The sequence below is a fragment of the Bipolaris oryzae genome, assembly GCF_000523455.1.
Source record: "Bipolaris oryzae ATCC 44560 unplaced genomic scaffold scaffold_69, whole genome shotgun sequence".
Classification (NCBI taxonomy): domain Eukaryota; kingdom Fungi; phylum Ascomycota; class Dothideomycetes; order Pleosporales; family Pleosporaceae; genus Bipolaris; species Bipolaris oryzae.
This window is the reverse complement of record NW_006911345.1, coordinates 74,865-94,299: the sequence shown is the minus strand read 5'-3', so window position 1 is coordinate 94,299 and position 19,435 is coordinate 74,865. Positions and strand designations below refer to the sequence as shown.

The window sequence follows — 19,435 nt, the reverse complement described above, 5'->3', positions numbered from 1 at the left end:
GAGTGCGTCATTCGGGACCCCGTGCGGCAGACCCCTGTCGCCTCACTGGTGAATGTCCGACACACGACATGTGGCAATCACCGCAAATACACTACGCCCCTCTTGGCCTCTATCCCCGTCGGGTCGTCCGTCTTTCTCGCCAGCCGACAGGACACGTCCTCCGTTTCTGCCTGTCGTCTTTGCCATATTTAGGCCTCTGGTTTGATCGCCAAAAAGCCGTTTGCATCTGCATCACCACTACCATACGCCATCCGATTTCCAACATGGCGGCAGAGCTAACTCCGGAAGCCAAAGAGCTTTCCCTAGTGGGAAAGGTCGAGATGCGCATAGCACTAGCCAGCTCAGACAAGAAACTTGAAGACTTGCTCAAGACCTATCTTCCGCCCCTGCTGTTGAAGCTGGGATCGGAGAGTGCTGCTGTGCGGAATAAGGTAAGAAGCCTGATCATGAACATGTTTTGTGACCCCTGTTGCCCTTGGTCGCCGCTGATGGCGGGTTTCCTAGGTCATTTCCATTTGCCAGCACATCAATACGCGCATCAAATCACAGTACGCATCTCTTGTTTGCCATAATTCCCGAGACTTATCAGCTGACACAATTCTACAGAGATATCAAGCTCCCAGTGAGTGCTCTTCTAAAACAGTACAAAGAACATGGACATGTCGCCCTCATTCGGCATTTCGACATCCTCTACATCCAGCAAGGGATATCACGTCTTTCTGTAGCTGAACGGCTGGAACTTCTCCCGGTATTGCTCCAAGGCATCGCCAAGGATTACGAAAAATCCGAACAGCATGCCTCTCAGCTGTTCCATCTCATCTTGCGCCTTTTGGTTCTCTTCAAATTACCTCTTCGAGGTAGTAAAGAAGACGATGAGCTGAGAGCGACCTTGGGTCTCTCCGATGATGACGCTCAATTCTTCTCCAAGTGGTTTGGAAAACTACTTTTGTTGACAATCGTTAGAACAAGCAACCCGCAAGATACCGCATCTTTAAAATGTCCCGGACTTTCTTCTGAGGAATACAAGTTTCTTACACTTCAAGGAAAGCCAGATGCTTGGGACCCTAGTGCGGATGCCGGTCTGAATCTGCCTGAATCAAAAGCCTTAGTCGCGCGACTCATGGCAAGTGGGTTGTTCAACGACGACGAAAAGTTCTTGCCGGCACTATTTGCGTCTGCTGATACCAACTCCCGGATATCTGAGGTCGGTGAGGATACTTTGAAGCGCGTCATGTTATCCAAAGATATGGAACAATCGGAACTTATAGAGAGTTTATTCGAACTCTACTTCGGATCTAGTTCAGCTGGCGGGTCGCTTCCTGTAAAGACACCGCTGCGCATCAAGATCTTAACTGTTCTCTCCAAGTCTGTGAAATGCACAACGTACCCACGACAAATAGCAAGGATTGTTGAAGAGGGCCTACTCTCACCCGAGCTGAATGCGACCAACAAAACCGCTGGAAGGGAGGCTTCGAAGTTCCGCTCAGCTATATTCTCTCTTGTCAACTTTGTTGCCCGGCGTGGAACAGTATCGGATTTATCTCAGGTTGCAGAGAGTCTTGTTGGAAATCTGAGGGCTTTCATTCAAGACCAAGGCTGGCCAACCCCAGACCGCGACCAAGATATGGAGCTTCGGGGTTACGGCTATGAAACTATTGGACTCTTGGCCAAAGCTGCGCCAGAAAAGATACTATTGGAGCCATCGCTTGATCTTCTGGAGTTTCTGTTCCGATCATTACGTGAAGATTCAGCTGGCAAAGATGTGGCGGTTAGTATAGAAGAGGCTCTTTCCTCTGTGCTTGGAGCGTTCTCTAAACCGTTTGATGCTGCAATCATGCCCAGGTTCAGACAAATACTGCTCCGATATGCCACTGTAGATCAGGAAAATACGCCAGCCTCGGACAGATTCACAAGAAGTACTCGCTATGTAGCAACACGTTTTGCAAATCGCTGCCTTCCCTATGCAGACGTCCTTGCACGGTGGATAGATATCCTTGCAGTCAGTGGGGGTCCAAACGATCGACACGAGTTGATAGAGGAAGGAAGGCGAGGCCTTGACCCCTATTGGTTTAGAATGTCCAACACTCCGCCAGGCGAACGCGAGCAGACCCAATTGGTTTTTCCAGACTTTGACAACCTGGTCAACTTCATCATTGCGCAGCAAGGGCAGGATGCCGACGCAATGGAAATCGACCCGTCAGAAGACGCTCTTGTTCAGGTTAGATACTTTCAACAAGAATTTCCAAGTGCACTCCCGACCGTCATCAGCTTCTGCTCCAGCGTTGCCATGCAATCTGCTTTGGTCGAGAAAGGTATAGATCAGGATATCCCAGAAGATTGGGAGAGAAAGCTTGATACGCAGATGACTACAGATATGCGCGCTCGGCAAGCATTTCGCGCATACGCTGCGAACGAAACCCATGCCCGCTCTTTGGCGGTGTTATTGCGCGCTAGCTTTGATAGACTCACACGAGACGATGTTAGCGACATTGGGGATATAGGCACCACGTTTGTGCGGATACTTTCCTTGCTCCCACAGCAACATTGGGTGCGAGCAAAGGTTGTTCAAGATTTCCGGGAGCTGCGACGATCTATCATATCAAACAATCCAGCACGGCGTCTTGCTGCTGCACACGCGTACGGTTTGTTAGCGTCACATGAGAGTGCTGATCAGACTGCACTACAAAGTGAACAAGTCGCCTTTTTTGAAAAGCTGAACAGTTGGAAGACAGCAATTGGTGCTGATATCAATCAAATCAGTGGCATCATCCTGGCACTCGGTTACTACTACAGTAGAAGATTCTGGAGGGAGAATGCCACATCGCCAGTCATCACGGATGATCATCCTGTTCATCAGCTGGTCCGCTCCCTGGTTGCTATCATGCAGGAGTCTCGAGATGCGACACTTAAGAATGCAGCCTTCAGTTGCATTGATCAACTTAGTCTCTTTTATGTGATCACCCCGTCACTGCTTTCTAAATACGCCAAGGTCGAAGACATCGCCCAACAGATTTATGATTCTGCTAAGACAGGTACAACCACTGCGATACTGGCACTGGGCCATTTATCCATGATCACCGAGGAAGCAGAGTCCGGCTCTGATGATGCATCCGACTACAAAGCCATACAGGATAAGCTGTACGAGCTCCATGAGGTGCGTCAACCAGAAGTTCACTTCTCGGTAGGCGAGGCCTTGAGTTGTCTCGCAAGCGGTTGGGAATCGAAGGCTTTGACTGCTGAGCTGGATGTATTAGATCCCAATCAGCCTGTAGAGCCGTGGGACGCACCTCTCAAAACGCCATCTGGACCCAAACGAGAAAAAACACTTGGAGTAGTACTGGAAAAGACCTTGAAGGGCTGCGTGCAGACGAAACCATCCCTCAAGAAAGCGTCAGTAATATGGTTGCTGTGTCTGCTCCAGTACTGTGGACATAAGCCTGAGATGCAAGGTTATCTTGGGCAATGCCAGGTCGCATTCAAAAACTGTCTCTCTGACCGCGACGAGGTTGTACAAGAGGCGGCCTCACGAGGGCTTGGCTTGGTTTATGAGAAGGGAGATCGGCAGCTGAAGGATGACCTTGTCCGCGACTTGGTCGGTTCATTTTCAGACAACAAGTCGAAGATGGCGGGTACTGTGACAGACGACACGCAGCTCTTCGAGCCTGGCGCGTTGCCCACTGGCGACGGCTCTATCACAACTTACAAGGATATCTTGAACTTGGCAGCCGAAGTCGGTGACTCGAGTTTAGTTTACCGCTTCATGTCTATGGCCTCAAACAACTCGATCTGGTCCAGTCGAGCTGCGTTTGGACGGTTTGGACTAAGCAACATTTTCTCAGACTCAAGCGTCGATGGCTACCTTGCACAAAATCCTAAACTATACCCAAAGCTCTATCGATATAGGTATGAACTGTGAAGGAAAACTATGACGAAGCGCTGCTGACTAGTATCCAGGTTCGACCCCAACACCAACGTGCAACGTTCTATGAACGACATCTGGAATGCCCTTGTCAAGGATTCTTCGGCAACCATAGACAAGCATTTTGATGCAATCATGGATGACCTTCTTATCAGCATCCTTACAAAAGAGTGGCGAGTTCGCCAGGCTTCTTGTGCGGCCATTGCCGATCTGGTACAAGGACGCAGTATTGACAAGGTGAGGATTAATATCTATTGGGGTGCCTATGCTAACAATGCTTTGTAGTACGAGAAGTACCTTGACGCCATCTGGGAAAAGACATTCAAGGTCCTGGACGATATCAAAGAAACAGTCCGTGTTGCTGCGGCGTCCCTTGCTCGTGTCCTCACTGGAATTTTGACACGCTCTTTGGAAGCCGGAGATTCATCATTGAAGTCTGCAACGGTTCAGCTTGAACGCGTGATACCTTTCCTCTTTTCAAATTCCGGCCTGGAGTCGTCAGCTGAAGAAGTCCGTCTCTTCTCCGTACACACTCTGCTTCAAATTGTGAAGAAGAGTAACGCAAAGACACTTAATCCACATGTGCCTGAACTAGTTGAGCGCCTACTCGGCTTGCTCAGCAGTCTGGAACCAGAAGCAGTCAACTACGTCCATCTCAACGCCAGCAAATACAACCTTACAGAACAAAAGATTGACGACATGCGCCTCGCCAGCGTGCGCCAGTCGCCATTGACGGAGTCTGTAGAGCGCTGTCTCGACCTCGCAGATGCAGACACCATGGCCGCACTGGTCCCACGCATCGAAGCCGCGATGAAGAACGCAGTCGGTCTTCCATCAAAAGTAGGATGCTCGCGCGTACTCGTCACGCTCGCTACCCGTCATCGCTTCCTCTTCAACCCCTACGCCGACGGCTTCCTCAAGCTAATCCAGAAGCAAATCCATGACCGCAACGAAACAGTCAGCTCCTCCTACGCCGCAGCAGCAGGCTACCTCGCACGCCTAGCATCCGACAAGCAAATCCTCTCCACATTCGCCTTCGTCAACAAACTCTACTTCGAGTCCGAAGAAAACAGCGACAGAAACCGTTTATTAGCCGCAGACATAATGCGCGCCATAAGCTCCCACGCAACCGACCGCTTCAACTCTTTCGCCGCAGACTTCCTGCCCTTCATCTTCCTCGCCAAACACGACTCGGAAGAAACAATCTGCAAGAGCTTCGGCGAAACATGGGATGATCATGTCGCTGGACCCCGCGCTGTGGCTTTGTATCTTAAAGAAATCCTTGCACTTTCCGATACGCATCTTGAAAGTAGGCAGTGGGCCATTAAGCATACAGCTGCCAAGACGGTCGCGGATTGCGTGCTGCAGATTACGAATGCGGTGGGTAGTGAGAAGATTGATGCTGCGACTGCGAAGACGATATGGCCTGTGCTTGATAAGGCGCTTAGCGGGAAGAGTTGGGATGGCAAGGAGGTCGTGCTTGAGGCTTTTGTGCGATTTGTAGAGCGATCTGAGGCGTACTGGATGGATGGTGCGAATAAGGATGTTGCGAAGCAGCTCGAGAAAGTGGCGACACGGGAGAGTAAGAGACAGGAAGGAAAGAATGAGAAGGTTGTTGCGGGGGTTTTGGAGAAGCTTAGAGCGCATTTGGGGGTTCAGTAGCGTGTTACTCATTCACTGTTGTAAACACCCTCTTCTCTGTTTCTAGAAATACAATCGACTTTGGATACTTTGAGGGGGCTTTTTCGTTTAAGCCCCCTTATCCTGCTCCAACGCTTTCTCCAACGCCCGATCCGCACTCACTTCCTTCTCAGCCCCTTCAATCACGCCTCTCAACCCCTTCGCGCACGCCTCGAGCTGTGCTTGCTCCGATGCATCCAGCTGGATCGGCATTGCCCGTATAATACCTTTTCTACCGATAACGGCCGGCATGCTTAGACAGCAGCCTAGCTCTGGCTGGTAGAACGACAGTGGGCGCACGGAACGGGAGTCGAAGAGGATGTATTTGCAGATGCTAGCGGCGATATTGCCGATGCCGAAGGCGGTGCAGCCTTTTGCGGCGATGATGGCTCCCGCCGCACCGCGTGTGTGGGCTGAGATGCTGGCTTTGAAGTCTTCTGTTAGGGTTGAAGGGGGGAGCGCGAGGGAGAGAGGTGTTGTGCCGATTGTGGCGGAGGACCAGGCGATCTGTTGGATGTTAGTAATTCATTTTATACCCCAGCAACTTTTTTTTTCGCTTCTAAACATCTATGTTCCAATTCCGTAAATGGGTAGGAGCTAGGATAGTGATGACCGAGTAGACTCTTCCCCCTTTGCCAGTAGTGAAGATGAGGGAAAAGAAAAAAAGAACTCACAAACTGACTATCCCCATGTTCCCCCAAAACATACGCATCAATACTATTCGGTGCAACCTCCGCCTTCTCCGCCAACACGCCCCTCAACCTCGCCGAATCCAAACTCGTCCCCGTCCCCAACACCTGGCTCTCAGGCAACCCACTCATCTTCCTCGCAAAATACGTCAATATATCCACGGGATTCGCCACAAGCAGCAGAATCGTATGCGGATTCATTGGCGCCATAGCACCGAATATACTCTCAAGAATGTGCAAGTTGCGACTGAGGAGTGAGAGGCGCGATTCACCGGGCTTCTGCTTGGCGCCAGCGGTAATGACGACAATGTCTGCTTGCCCGGCTTCGGCATGCGTGGCAGCGCGGACGCGGACACCGCTGCCGCCGCGGTAGGTGGCGTCGGAGAGGTCACGGACTTGAGCTTCGAGGAGGGAGTGCTTGAGGTCTACGAGGAGGAATTCGGAGCAGATGGGTTGCAGGATGAGGGTGTAGGCGAGGGTGGAGCCTACGTCGCCGCAGCCGAGGATGGCGATTGTGGTTTTGAGTTTGGGTTGGGTCATTGTTTTGTTTTTTCTTCTCTTTAGATGCTGGGTTGTTGTTGATGATGGCGGTGGTGGTGATGCTCTTTATTATTTTAATGAACTAGGATTTAGCAAGAGCTTTGTAGTGGTTGTGGGAAAAAGCAAATAGGTATTGTTTTTCTAGCCGTAGAATCTGATGAAAAGGACATAAGTAAGGAGAGCAAGTGAGACTATTTGAATGTTATATACACTTTCCGTAGGCAGGCCCGTGTAGTCGTCCGTTGTCCTATGTTGCCAAGAGCTAGGCCTGCGAAATGTGGCGTGATGCCGCCCTGCAGATGGCAGGCTCAACCACTTAACATGCGCTTCGTCACACTGTATTAGTTGACCAACTGTATTGTATGACAAACCTCTTGGCCAATCAAAAACGTGTGCAGGTATTTCATTTACCGCAGATCTACCGCGACAGTACTTTAGTAGTGGCACTACTAGTAGCAGATTGTTGCAAGGACTACTACATATATTTCATCCCTCAATATAACGCCTCTTAACGGGAACACCCGAACCCCACATTAGTAAATCCCTTTCGCTCACCTAGCTCTACGTAGCGACTGGTATTAATCACATGATCTAGCCCTCGCCAGGGAATGAGGATCTTAGTATCTTTGGTAGCCTTGATTTGACAGATGACAGGAGTTTATAATTGGAGCTAGTTAAAGTGAATTACAATGGAGTTATTTGTCAAGGAGACAGCGAAGATACAGGGATGAACTCGGGTCCGCATAAAACCCAAGTAAACGACTCCTGGGAAATCACATGGAAGCTGGATAAAGAAAAGAAAATAAATCCCTTCCTCGTGCCCTCCCAACCAGATTGCCCAATACTTTTTGCACTCATACATGCACAAGATGATAGCGGCAGCGACCTTAGCAAATTCCTCATCCCGGTCCTACACTGCTGCACTCCTAGAAAGCAAGTTTGACCCCTTCAAACCAGGGGTGTTCCAACGCCTGACGAGCGGTAAGTCGCCGTGAGGGGTCCAGATTATTCAATCCTCGGATCAAGTCCTTGAATGTCGAATCAACACCCGTCCACTCTGAAAACGGCACATATGGGTGGTTGTCTGCCATTCGGGCTTTCCAATGCATCCCAAGAATCTCGCGCTTGGTCTCCTCATCGCTAAAATGCTTCATAAGGCCATTCAATCCTTCTTGATCCCCAAAATATGTGATCTGACGCGGCAGACGGATGCATATAGGCGGTATGCCTTTTGATTCATGGAACTCGAAATCGGCATCGCAGCCTAGTATGATGCGCCCTAAGATAGCATAGATGCACTTGGTACGTTAGTAGTCAAATTGTCTTACTCATATTGGCACTTACCACCAGTCCGAATGAGAACAGGTCAGTTGGCTTGTTGAGCGTTCCCCTAAAGTTGGCCTCAGGGCTGCGCCAGTTGTTATTCCCGGCCAACATCCCTTTAACGCACCTAGGCTTCGGGATATAGCCCGCATTCTCAAAATCATTGACCTGCACCTTCTTGACCAAGATATCATGGTCAATACTACGGTAGCTGACCAAGAAGTTATCGGGTTTAACATCTAAAGTGAATTAGCCATTCACGTTGACATTAAGGAGAGCTGGACTGCTAGGCTTACCTAAATGGACAATGTCGCGGTCGTGCAAATCCGCAATACCTTGCAAGATGGCTTTGAGGATTTCTTTTCGAGCTTGCATGGATACCTGACTTTGAACAAGATTTAAAAGGTCTTGATCCAGGTATTCGTAAACGAGTATGGGTCGATCTGGTATGGTATCTACTGGCAGTCGCACACGGGGAGTGAGAGGAAGCCTTGGTCGAATGTCCTCGTTGAAGCCTAAAACAATGTTTTTAGGTATGTCTTTCAGGATGAAGTTCTCATTTCTAGACCTTTAGAAGTGTTAGTTATGAGAGGAAAAACAGTATGGGAGGTGATTCGAACGATGCTAGCCAAACGCGACCAACATGTGGTCTTTCCTGGATCAGCTTTTTGAATATGTAAGAGCGCCCAGTTGAGCCGACCAAGTCGAGCGAACTCAAGGCTGCCATTGCGATGTATGCTTCGTATATTTTTTACTGACCGTAGATGAAAGAGGGGATAGCCAATGGAAAAGGCCAATTGGCTGACCAAGAGGGTGGGTCTTGGCGTCACGTGTGGGCATATCCTACCCAGGCGTTTGTAGACCGTCAATGTGACTGTAGACCGCCAGCGTAACATTCACTATGATGTGAGTCATGATCTTATTTTTACGGAACAATTTACTTATGATGCGTCTCTGTAGGGAGACTTTGCATTCAAGTCGCATGGATGCCAGGAAACACTATACTGTGCTTCAGCTAGACACGCAAGACAATGTTCTTGGCACATATCATTATTACCCAAAAGATTGTCCCGCTGTGTAAGCGCGAAAGATGGTTGTCTTAGGGCTTAGCATTGCTTAGACGTCAGGATTGTGAATGCTGGTGTGCCGGTGCACAGGGTCGCCAGTGGCTTCTGTGCAAATACTTCTATCTGACCTGATGGGTATAAGATGGGAGCTTTTGTGTACGATGAATCTAAATAATAATATCCAAGCATATTCATGTCCTCGTTGCTTTCAGTCCTATCCTCCCTAGCATCCCATCGTTGGCGGGTGGCCAAGTCACGTAATCAGCGCTCCGCGATATTCATTACTTTCTGGGTGGATATCTGTAGGTCCTCAGCCCTCCATCCTTCATCAAGGAGAGAATTCTTCTCGTTACTCGTAACACAGGGACCTCAGACCACACTACACCCTACTTGGGTTGGACGTGAAAGACAACTCAGAAAGGCATCCAGCTGATGAACCTACTAGGCCATTCGTTTGATAACCAATTATCTAAATGATGAACATAATACGTACATGTCGGTTTTTCCAGGAAACGTGCAATCATTAGGCCCTCTTCATTGCTTCAAGTTTATGCTACTATCACTAAAGGGAAGATATGAATTTTGGTCGGTTTAGTACAGTTGGCAGCCTTTGGGAGGATCTTTTGTAGGAAGCTAAACGGGGCTAGGTTTCCTATGGCTTTAGGTTCTTATATCGAAATGATAACATGGGATTGGTATGGCTGTGGCTGGGCTTCTTACATGCTATTCTTAACGTGCTTTTTGCAGATACCCCGGTATTAGTATAGACAACAAAAGGCTACATTCAACAACTGAAAAACCTTTGTCTCGTTTTTCTTGCCATCAAGTTAAATAGAACTCGTTTCGCTTGCGGCGAGGTTCAATAATGCGGCCCTTTGTCTTAAGCCTTCACAGCGTCATTCACATTTAGATTACCTTATGAGGAAGGAATGCAGTGCTTATATTGCAGATTTCATGCTACATTAACAACCCCTTCTCCGAAGCACTGAATTACTGCGTTCATAAGTCAGATCATCGATAGATAAAAGAAGCGCCTCCAGCGTGATCTGAAACATTCGCAATTGCACAGTTGGACAAGTCATATACAAAACGATGGCTATTTCAAAGACGGTCAGAAATCCCTTCACAAAGCATGACAGCTGTGTGAAGCGAAATACGCATAACACCAAATGGGTAGCTGATAGGGATAAAGTGATGAGAAAGCAAGCAGATTCCAAAGGTTGTTTGGGAAAGCTTTCAAGATCATCTTCAAATCGCAGCGACCAAAAATCGTTTCATTCTGGTGATCTACAAGCTCTTCCTCTTCGTCTGAGGAAGCTCCAAAGTGGAAGTGGAGAGACAGAAGTATCTGGTAGCTCTATGCCATGCTATCGTTCTGAAAAGAACATATTTAATTCTGGGCTAGAAGGCGAAGCCCAAGAGGTGTGGACAACATGGAAAACGTATGAAAAAGCACATAGTGAGCAAATTCTTGTTCACTCACCTGATCAGGACGTATCAAACTTCTATACAATGTCTCATAAATCCCATCGTCCACGACATTCCCATCGGCATGCCGTGGTTTTCCCGGTATCCCTACAAGAAACAGCTCACATGCAGCATGAGAAAGATAAAAGGGAGACTACAAATACGTATACAAGAAGAGACTCCGGAGTCGCGCAGTCCTGCGCTAAATTACCGATGTTCACTGAAAAATGTACGAATCGAGCTGCTATTATGAACAAGCCTCTACCCCCAGTACCGCGTATCAAGCCAGCACCAAAGTCAGTCCGAATGACAGGACTCCCTCCTTCACCTCACCCAATCACACAGCCCAAAAATAAAAAAACATCGTTGACGAAACCCCAGTCCAAAACTGAACCAAATCCTCCACGGTGGAAGGAATCTCGCTTGACAGCCCCCCAAACAACCCTAAAGTCCAAAATTTCATTCCGAGGCCTACTCACAGCTTCCAAAAACGGCTCAGTTGCGAACAATGCTGCAAAGCGCGGCAGTATTATTAGCTCTGCAGATGCTGCTTCCCTCTCAATTAAGCACACTGGCCCCCTTCTCCCTAGATATTCCTCTGAACCCATATCTATTGCAAAGAACACACTAGAGAAAATACCACCATTACCTTTTTACGCTCCAGCGTATGGTCTCGCACATCAAGACAACGCCGCGGATACGAAGCCAAAAAGGAGGGCTGTGGCAGTACGTGATCATACACCCCCAACACACTGGCGGGATGCTTTTGTAGAATCAGCATTTGAAGCTAGCAAGTTCATTAAACAGAGTGCGATAGAGAAGCTCGATGAAGTTATACATGCAACTCGGAGAAGGAAGAGCTCGGATGTTAGCTTTATGTGTCAGGGTGTAGAGAAAGGAGGACTTGACGTGTCGGACTAGTGCGAAAAAAAATACAGCATCCTTGTTGCCTAGCTGTGTACTTTTATCCAAAAATCTATTGAGTCTCATAACCCTGGTTATAGGTGGCCGTAAATTCAAGGTCGCGACTAACCACTATGGAAAACTCAGACTGCCACCTTTTGCTTCGCACAAAATCAAACCCGAGAGCGGGACCTCCGAACTGCTTATAATGAGAGATTGATACTTGGGCAAATTGCCCAATCAGTGTGCGAATCTGAAATCCAACCTCTTCATACCCTCGTCTTTTGTCGTCAACAAATAATTCTGCTGGTCCTCCTTTGTCATCGCATTCCATCTCCTGTCTCTGGCTTTGTTCCTCCAGATGTAGAATGCCTTCACCAGGTAGAATAACACGATATTGAAGGAGCAAATCGCAAGCAAAATCTTGTTGCCGCGTCGATATAGAGGCTTGTCGTCGTCGCGGTAGATGTTCGTGGAGATGATGTTTCCTGATTGGACAAACATGTTGTAAAGAGCAGCGGAAATGGCACGCGTTCGAACTGCATTGCTGTTCTTAGCGTTCCAGCCCACAAGGATAGCGTGGCAATATGGATAGCTTAGGAGTCCAGTGAGCAGTGCGTATCGAATCCAAGGATTGGCGCTTGCAGGCAGAGTTACTAGACCAACCAGCCACGGGAAAATCCAGATATTACTAAGACTGCTGATAATCGCTCGCTCCTTTACTCTCTCAGAAAGCCAAGTAAGAATGAGGAGTTGCACGGCAAACAGGAATTGCGACGGAATCGTGAGTAAGTTGGCTTTGAAGACGGAAAAGCCGAGCTGTCGCAGGATATAAGATAGATATGTGCTTGGCGGAGCAGGAGGAATGTATGCCGTCAGACCAATAATGTAGAGTGGCCACTGTTCCCAGTCGAAGCAGGACTTCAGAAGATGGCTCAAGCCAACGGCTTGACGGTTGTTCATGTCACCTTTGGAAGGGCTACTAGAGTCAGCACGGTAGCAAAGGTACATGTTATGCCACTTACTCGTCACGGAGGACTCTGTTGACAAGGATATATTCCTCGTGCTCAGTGAACCATCCGTTCTTGCCTCGGAACCAGTTCTTCGTCTGAGTCGGGCCAGGAGGCATCAACCCCCACGAAAAAATACCGATGGTGCAAGTGATGACACCCTCGATGAGGAACCTAAAAGATCACTCAGCGTCGGCCCTCGCAATTAGATCTAGTAACATACAAATACTGCCATCCTGACCAGCCGTTGATTCCCCTCATTTGCAGGACACCAGCTGCAATCAATGATCCAGCAATTTGGCAAGTACTGAGGGCAGTCCAGAAGAAAGCCAGGCGCTTTGGCAGCTCGTTAGATTTCTAGGATAACGTTAGAACAAGTCTTTCAAATGATTCTAACCGCAAACGTACGAAGTAGTAGGTGAGCCAAAGAACTATGTCACTGGTAACGTTAGCAAAATGAAGCAATGGGTCTGCTGTCTATACGAACGGGATAAAACCACCCATAAAGAGCCCGAGCAGGGCACGGATCACATAGTATGCTGCTTTTGACTTCATTGCCGCCTGAGATGCGCTGACGATTGACCACGCGCAAATGATGAAGGGAATCCATCGATCGGCACCGAGTGCCTTACTAATGAGGCCACTCGGAAGCTCCGCTGCAAGGAAAGAAGCGAGGAATATCTATGTAGCATTAGAATATACTATCCAATAGATGAAAAGTGTGCTAAATACCGTTTGTCCATAATTGAAGTCATTTGTGTTCATGTCTGGAACAGTGTAAGTTACTTGCGCTGTGTTTCTCGTATTCTCTCACTTACTCAACTCTTCCAACTACAAGCACGATTAGCTAAATGACCATAGTTGGCTGAGGAGAAAGAAAACTTACCATATTGTCTGAAATAGCGCGATTGATGTTTTTCCTGTTCAGGTCCAATGCGCAAAACATCAGCCAAGCCCAAAACGTGATCCTGAGATCGAGCTGCCAAGCCGTCAGCGTTATGTTTCCTGACTCTCATGAGTTGTCCTCGCTTACTCTGCGAACGAGGCGCTTCTCCTCTTCAGCCGTCCATTTGTAGTTTGGATCAAATCGGTGTCGGTTCTCATATCCGTTTCGCTCGTAGACCTCTCGCCAATACTCTGCAACAACGGGATCACTGAAGACATGGTTGTCGCCATTGTCTCCGTAGAACTGCTCATTGTCCCTGGAATCCGCATCTGAAGATCCCGAATCCGCGTGTTTGGGTACGGGTACCTGCTTCTTGCCGTCACCTAGTTCCGCCATCATGCCCGTTGGCTAAGAAAAAGTAACCACAAAGAGATGCAGCTGAATACAATTGACAAACAGAAATCAGGGTTCTGAGACGCACATCTGATGTCTCCGAACATCTCCGGGGCATTGTATTTAACCTACTTGAAAACATTTCTTCTCAAGACGCCGCCACGATGTCGCAACATCAACAGGAATTGACACCATGTTCGAGCGATCCAGACGCATCACTTTGCCGAAGCTACAATCGGCCAAGGAGCGCCGGAAAAGTGTACCCAAGTGACATAAGAAGGCTGTGATTGGGCATCGTCGCTCTTATCTATGAATCCACTGCTCTCAAAACTGAGATCTGCCGTTCAATGACAGTCATGGCGTCACGCACGGCTCGGCGGCAGTCTGGCAGCTCGAGAGACGCCGGTGCTATGGGGTCGGTGGCTTCAAAGCCGAACTAAACCCTCCATATGTATACCCTACACTGTAACCACAACGCTCTGCTAGCCACTCAAAGTAACCTCCCGAGATAGCGCAATGCAGGACCACAATTGTGGGATGCGAGATGGAAATATTTTCCTGGATGGGCTTGATTAGAGTCTCCATTAGTTGCTGGAGCGCGGCGTTATTGATGGGGGTGTGGTGTTCACGTCAATTTCTCAAGAATGGCGTCAGGAAACCCCATGCGCGCCAAGGCCAACGCGCATTCCCGTGCACAGGGGACCAACCCCACAACACAACGCGAGGAGCGAGTGCCAGCTTCACTGTTCGTATTTTCGAAACTTTGGTTGAGATTCTCTTGTGCATATATCTGGGGATCATGATTGGTGGATCGTAGTACCGGTATCCAGGTAGCTGACACAAAAAGCACGTGGCGGTCATATGCACGCTGAGATCTTACAGTATAGATTGCAATAGATGCCATGGATATCTTACTTGGCAACGGCATTTCTATTTATCTCCGGGATGATCGGTGGATACCTTTGACGAAAACGAAAGCATCCTCTTTTCCGAACGCACGGTACTCCTCGCGTATACATATATATATATCTGCAAGCAAGCCCACAATGAGAGACATTATCAACTGGAGCTGTATTCTTTCCGCTTCTTCATTTTGACAACGTCGTTTAGAGTTCTTCTCTTCCTAATGTACGTTCAATCATGTACGTTGAAGAAGAGTAAGACAATGTCCACATGGGAATATACATTTCCGAGCCAGCCGATGTTTCGTTCTCCGTACGCCGTAATAGTCAGATAAAAACGGTCTTTACTATCAAACGCAACTCATAAAGAGCACCAAAAATCCCATCCCTATTCAGATAGCACATGCTGGCAATGACGATCACGTCATTCTATACAAGAATGAGGTGTTGAAACCTCTTGTATGCTTTTCAATGCCATTCGTCGTGATTAGCTATGATTCAAACAAATATTATGAGAACTGGCTATTTTCGGCAATGATAACGTATTGAGGGTCTCAAAACAGTACAATGATGGCTCTGATGGAGCTGCTGAGCAGTTGTGCTAAGCATAGGATATCCGCTAAGGCGCTATGCCTCATCAGTGGGGCACGTGACGGTACCATAACGCAACGCAACTGACTCGCTGGGGGGAGATATTTGCTTAGCATATAACTTCATTTTTTTGGATACAATAGTGTTTCAGACTTTTTGGTAAACGCGTAGACATTTGACAGATACGTATATCAGGTCTGTTTAGGGTTGAAGCACTGCACTGCTCGCTCAAAGAATATATGCGCTATATGATGAGTGTTGATACTACCATGGAAGAAATCAATCTCAATACTCTGCTATATTGTTACATTCCTAGGGTATATATTGTGGCACGAGACGTGATCGAGCTCGAAAAATCAGAGGGAGGACCCGCATTTGAGTAGATAGAATAACGCTAATACTTGATCGCTGCAAAGAATTAATTGAAGAAGGTGCCTATCTACGTACAAAAGGAAATCGCAATATATATCTGCAATATAATCACGTGATACTAGACCGCAATATAGATGTTACTTGATGTTCAGCTACCAGCCCAGAAGTGCACGGTACAGGGACGGAGTAAAGGTTCTAGTGAAACAATGTTAACATCTAACTTAATCAATAGTCTTCGATGACCTGTTATCTAAAACTGACTAAGCATTAGCAGAGTCCTTCAATTCTTAGAGATATCTTCTGGTGAGTACAAAAAAGGTGATCGCTAAACTGCATGTCTACAAAGAAAGCACATCGTGTTCCTTTGACGAAATAAAAAACACTTCTCAATAGTGATCATATTGCTTCAAAATTGAAAACAGGAGGAAAGCCGACAAAACACTGATAAGTCTTTGTATTATCAAGTATATCTAATCCTCCAAAACCACCTCAAGATGACTCCCCCCAACAGCCATCCCTGTTCATGTATCAACATAGCAACCCCCTAGTCTCCAGCCACCTCAGAATCCAATTTTTTTCAGTTCATCTCCCCAAACCCTGGCAAACAGGCGGATACTGCGTTCCAGCCGGAAAAGTGTTCGCACAATGAGCCAGCCTGCAATTCGCAATGCATGGCTCCGACCAGCAGTTCTTGTAGCAGCCACAGTATTCTGCCCTGCAACCCATAGCCCTGTTTTGTAGTCTGACGCCCCTTGGTTCTTGTTGGAGGTGTTGTGAAGCTCGTTCGTGCGCGGTGGGAGCGGTGGAGGCGAGACCCGCTAGAGTGAAGGTGAGGGAAAGGGCGAGGAAGCGCATTTTGAAAGATAGATAGATAGAAAGAAAGAGAGGATTTGGTTGGAGTTGGTGGTGATGGTTGAATAGAGAAGGGATTTGGGGGAGAGAATTGGGGGGGTTCTTATAGGGTGGGAAGCTGGGTAAGTGTACCTCATATGTTCTATCTAACTTTAAGATCGGGCCTTCTGCTATAGTTCGTGTTGACGCGTGGTTTTCTCCTTGGCTGAACTTTAGCATCTATAACTCGAGTAATGTGTATCTATGGGTGTTAGCATTCACGGTGTAAGTATGCGCTGTTGGATAGGCGGAGGCTAGGTAGAGACTTGAGACTCTCCATCTCAGGGGTTTCTCGAGCATTTCTACAGATCTACGAGTTGTGGAATCGGTTGATGTTGATTTAGGATGATATGAAGAAACCATGTTTCTACTGCGGTCCAGGGGTCAAGTTCTGTGCAGTGGGGACGCTAAGCGCGCCGATCCGGTGTAATCTTTGAGTAATGTTTACTTAATTAGACACAGCACAATCTCTCTTATTTTTAAACCGCGAATCAAGGAGGTAAGAAGACTAAAGCTCGATGAGTAAGTAGTGTTTTTTGTCTAATGATAAATTAGTTTATATCTCTATCTAGAAGTAAATTAGCTTAATACAACCCTTATTGGTGCTTATGAACAAACCCTTGGCCATGTACTACAGTACATTACTCGATGGTGATAAGACCAGGTTTACATAAAACGTAAAATGCTCTTATAGGAGGCTGAACATCCCTTAGGTAGCTCCATGGGAGTACGTCGAATCTATCATAGAATCTAGGTGTCGATTCTACTCACTGATGCAAGAAGACTCATAATAGAACAGCAGCAAGAGTTTGAGTTGGACCCATCTACGTAAATCTGAAAACCCAAGATGCCTATTATAATAGCTATGCTGGTCACAAGATTCAGATCCTCTTGGTTGGAACAGGCATGATTCAAACCATGCCGGCGTTGCTCGGAAAAACCTCGTATAGTTGGTCCACTTTTCATACATGTGTCCTGGTATACATGGGTAAGTTCCGTTCAAGTTTTTTGTGGTATCTGTCAGCCCGAGCTATCCGTCAAAGCTAATCTAGTTTTGGATATAGTAATCTCTTAATTGTGCCTACTAGGCTCTACTCCTTTCCTCACATATTCTCACAAGTATAGGGAGGTGATATGAAGCTATAATTGCGGTAGAGGATGGTCTATACTAACAATCGATCTATCCTATCTTTGGATAGCTGGATACACTCCTGCCTAGCTCAAAAAAAATCGAACTAACGAAACTTACCCATGTATACCAGTACTGCGTTATTGTAGGTAGCACTGGGAGTCTGCGCTGTTTTACGAGCAAAAAACCCGACGATGACGCGTTCAGACGTTGTCAGTATGCACTTTTCTTGGTATCAAGTGGTTAAACAGGGTTAAACAGCTGCACACAGAGTTGTAAAATTCTAATGCAGTCCACTTTCAAGTATACTAAAGTAATAAATTTCCTGTCTTGCACCTACTTTCTTTTCTTCAACCGAACATGCTTACATACTAATGTTTGACAAAAGGGAGTTGCATTGAGCGTATAAGGAGAGCTCTTGGCTCCTCTAAATTCCTCGGCTGCCAATGCCGCTGGGCGAATCAGAGATATTGAAGTAGCTATCACGTGATGTGGCACTAACCAAAAGAATATAATTTGTTTGAAACGGCATGTTATAGAGTGACGATCAGGCACACAATGCGGTATCCGAATATATACCCTAGGAAGGTCAGGCATGTACTTACTCAGGGCGCTCGGAAGGCACGGGGAACTACTTGTAGTTAGGACTTGTAATTAGTAAGCTACGTGATTTACACGGTTCGGTTAGGAGCTTTGCAGCCGCATGACGACATGTTTCCGTTGATGGTAGCTATTGCTTCAACTGAGTGTGATGAGTACTCTCTTATCACAAGCGAAAAACCTGTCGTTCTTGAGAAAATGCGCAAAATACCTGGACGAAACATGTCTTACCCAAATCATTCACAGAAAGTAATAGAACGGGCACTTGTCTCCACACCGACTTTACGGAATGGGCTATTGCCAAGTTGTCAATGTTGGCATGTATGGGTCTCGGTTCTTGGTCGTTTTCCTTGTCCCCCATATCTTACATTATATCACTGCCCAAGCATCCGTTGGGCTCATCTCTACCATCTCCTCCAGCTTTCTTGCCACCACGCATAACATTTTTTCTAAATGTGAGGTAATGACGACGGCTGAATGCACGATTGAAGTGTGTTGATAAGATTTGTGAAGGTGGCTTTGTTCGTGCACGTGACTTTCGCCAAGACCATTTGTTCTTCTTGTCAAGCGATTAAGTCCGGGCTGGTTCTCTGGCCAATTTTCTATCGCACGAAGAATAGAAGAGTGCTGTTGCGGATTCTGATTTTGAGTGTAAGTAGAGAAACACTTACCAAAGGCAATACGCGCTACAATATGGCGTAACTCGAGAGCGACGCTGACCATGCAATAGTGCAACAACGGCCAACGGGTATTATAGCAGACCTGGTCTTCTCTCAGGAAGCATCATCTCTTTTGCGCAAAAGCTACTAAATTCCACATCGATGCATGGGTTGCTAATTATAAAAGCGACTTTGCGACGGGTCGTCACTGGCAAAATGTTTGTTGGTTTTGCATCAAGGATCGTACGATGCCACGATTTTTCAGGCAGCCAGAAGACCAAGGAAAACCATATATCGGACCAAGAATATATACGTCTTCCTGCATAATCAATATCGAAGGGGCAAGGAACAAGGAAGATTCAGACGAGCAAATATCCAGAGTCGAGGAAGCGAGGCTAAAAGAGGGTAAATTTG

The 19,435-nt window shown here is 47.2% G+C and overlaps 5 protein-coding genes across 5 annotated transcripts; 2 read left to right on the top strand and 3 right to left on the bottom strand.

Moving 5' to 3' along the window:
- Positions 1-263: 263 nt before the first annotated feature.
- COCMIDRAFT_5501 (uncharacterized protein) lies at positions 264-5,581 on the top strand (the record flags this gene model as incomplete). The annotated part of the gene is made up of 5 exons (XM_007689985.1): positions 264-431; positions 505-548; positions 607-3,903; positions 3,955-4,156; positions 4,205-5,581. The coding sequence occupies 5 exons, from the start codon at positions 264-266 to the stop codon at positions 5,579-5,581; spliced, it is 5,088 nt and encodes a 1,695-aa protein (XP_007688175.1).
- Positions 5,582-5,668: 87 nt separating this feature from the next.
- On the bottom strand, positions 5,669-6,828 carry COCMIDRAFT_95997 (uncharacterized protein; the record flags this gene model as incomplete). Its single annotated transcript, XM_007690024.1, has 2 exons — positions 5,669-6,106; positions 6,274-6,828. The coding sequence occupies 2 exons, from the start codon at positions 6,826-6,828 to the stop codon at positions 5,669-5,671; spliced, it is 993 nt and encodes a 330-aa protein (XP_007688214.1).
- Positions 6,829-7,754: 926 nt separating this feature from the next.
- Positions 7,755-8,878, bottom strand: COCMIDRAFT_5499 (uncharacterized protein; the record flags this gene model as incomplete). The annotated part of the gene is made up of 4 exons (XM_007689984.1): positions 7,755-8,126; positions 8,173-8,390; positions 8,448-8,719; positions 8,772-8,878. 4 exons carry the CDS (start codon positions 8,876-8,878, stop codon positions 7,755-7,757), a joined length of 969 nt encoding a protein of 322 aa, XP_007688174.1.
- Positions 8,879-10,811: 1,933 nt separating this feature from the next.
- Positions 10,812-11,606, top strand: COCMIDRAFT_95969 (uncharacterized protein; the record flags this gene model as incomplete). The annotated part of the gene is made up of 2 exons (XM_007690023.1): positions 10,812-11,211; positions 11,413-11,606. 2 exons carry the CDS (start codon positions 10,812-10,814, stop codon positions 11,604-11,606), a joined length of 594 nt encoding a protein of 197 aa, XP_007688213.1.
- A 222-nt stretch (positions 11,607-11,828) lies between these two features.
- On the bottom strand, positions 11,829-13,880 carry COCMIDRAFT_96011 (uncharacterized protein; the record flags this gene model as incomplete). The annotated part of the gene is made up of 9 exons (XM_007690022.1): positions 11,829-12,567; positions 12,614-12,772; positions 12,822-12,955; positions 13,007-13,037; positions 13,086-13,279; positions 13,331-13,365; positions 13,417-13,429; positions 13,485-13,577; positions 13,632-13,880. The coding sequence occupies 9 exons, from the start codon at positions 13,878-13,880 to the stop codon at positions 11,829-11,831; spliced, it is 1,647 nt and encodes a 548-aa protein (XP_007688212.1).
- Between the last annotated feature and the right edge of the window lie 5,555 nt (positions 13,881-19,435).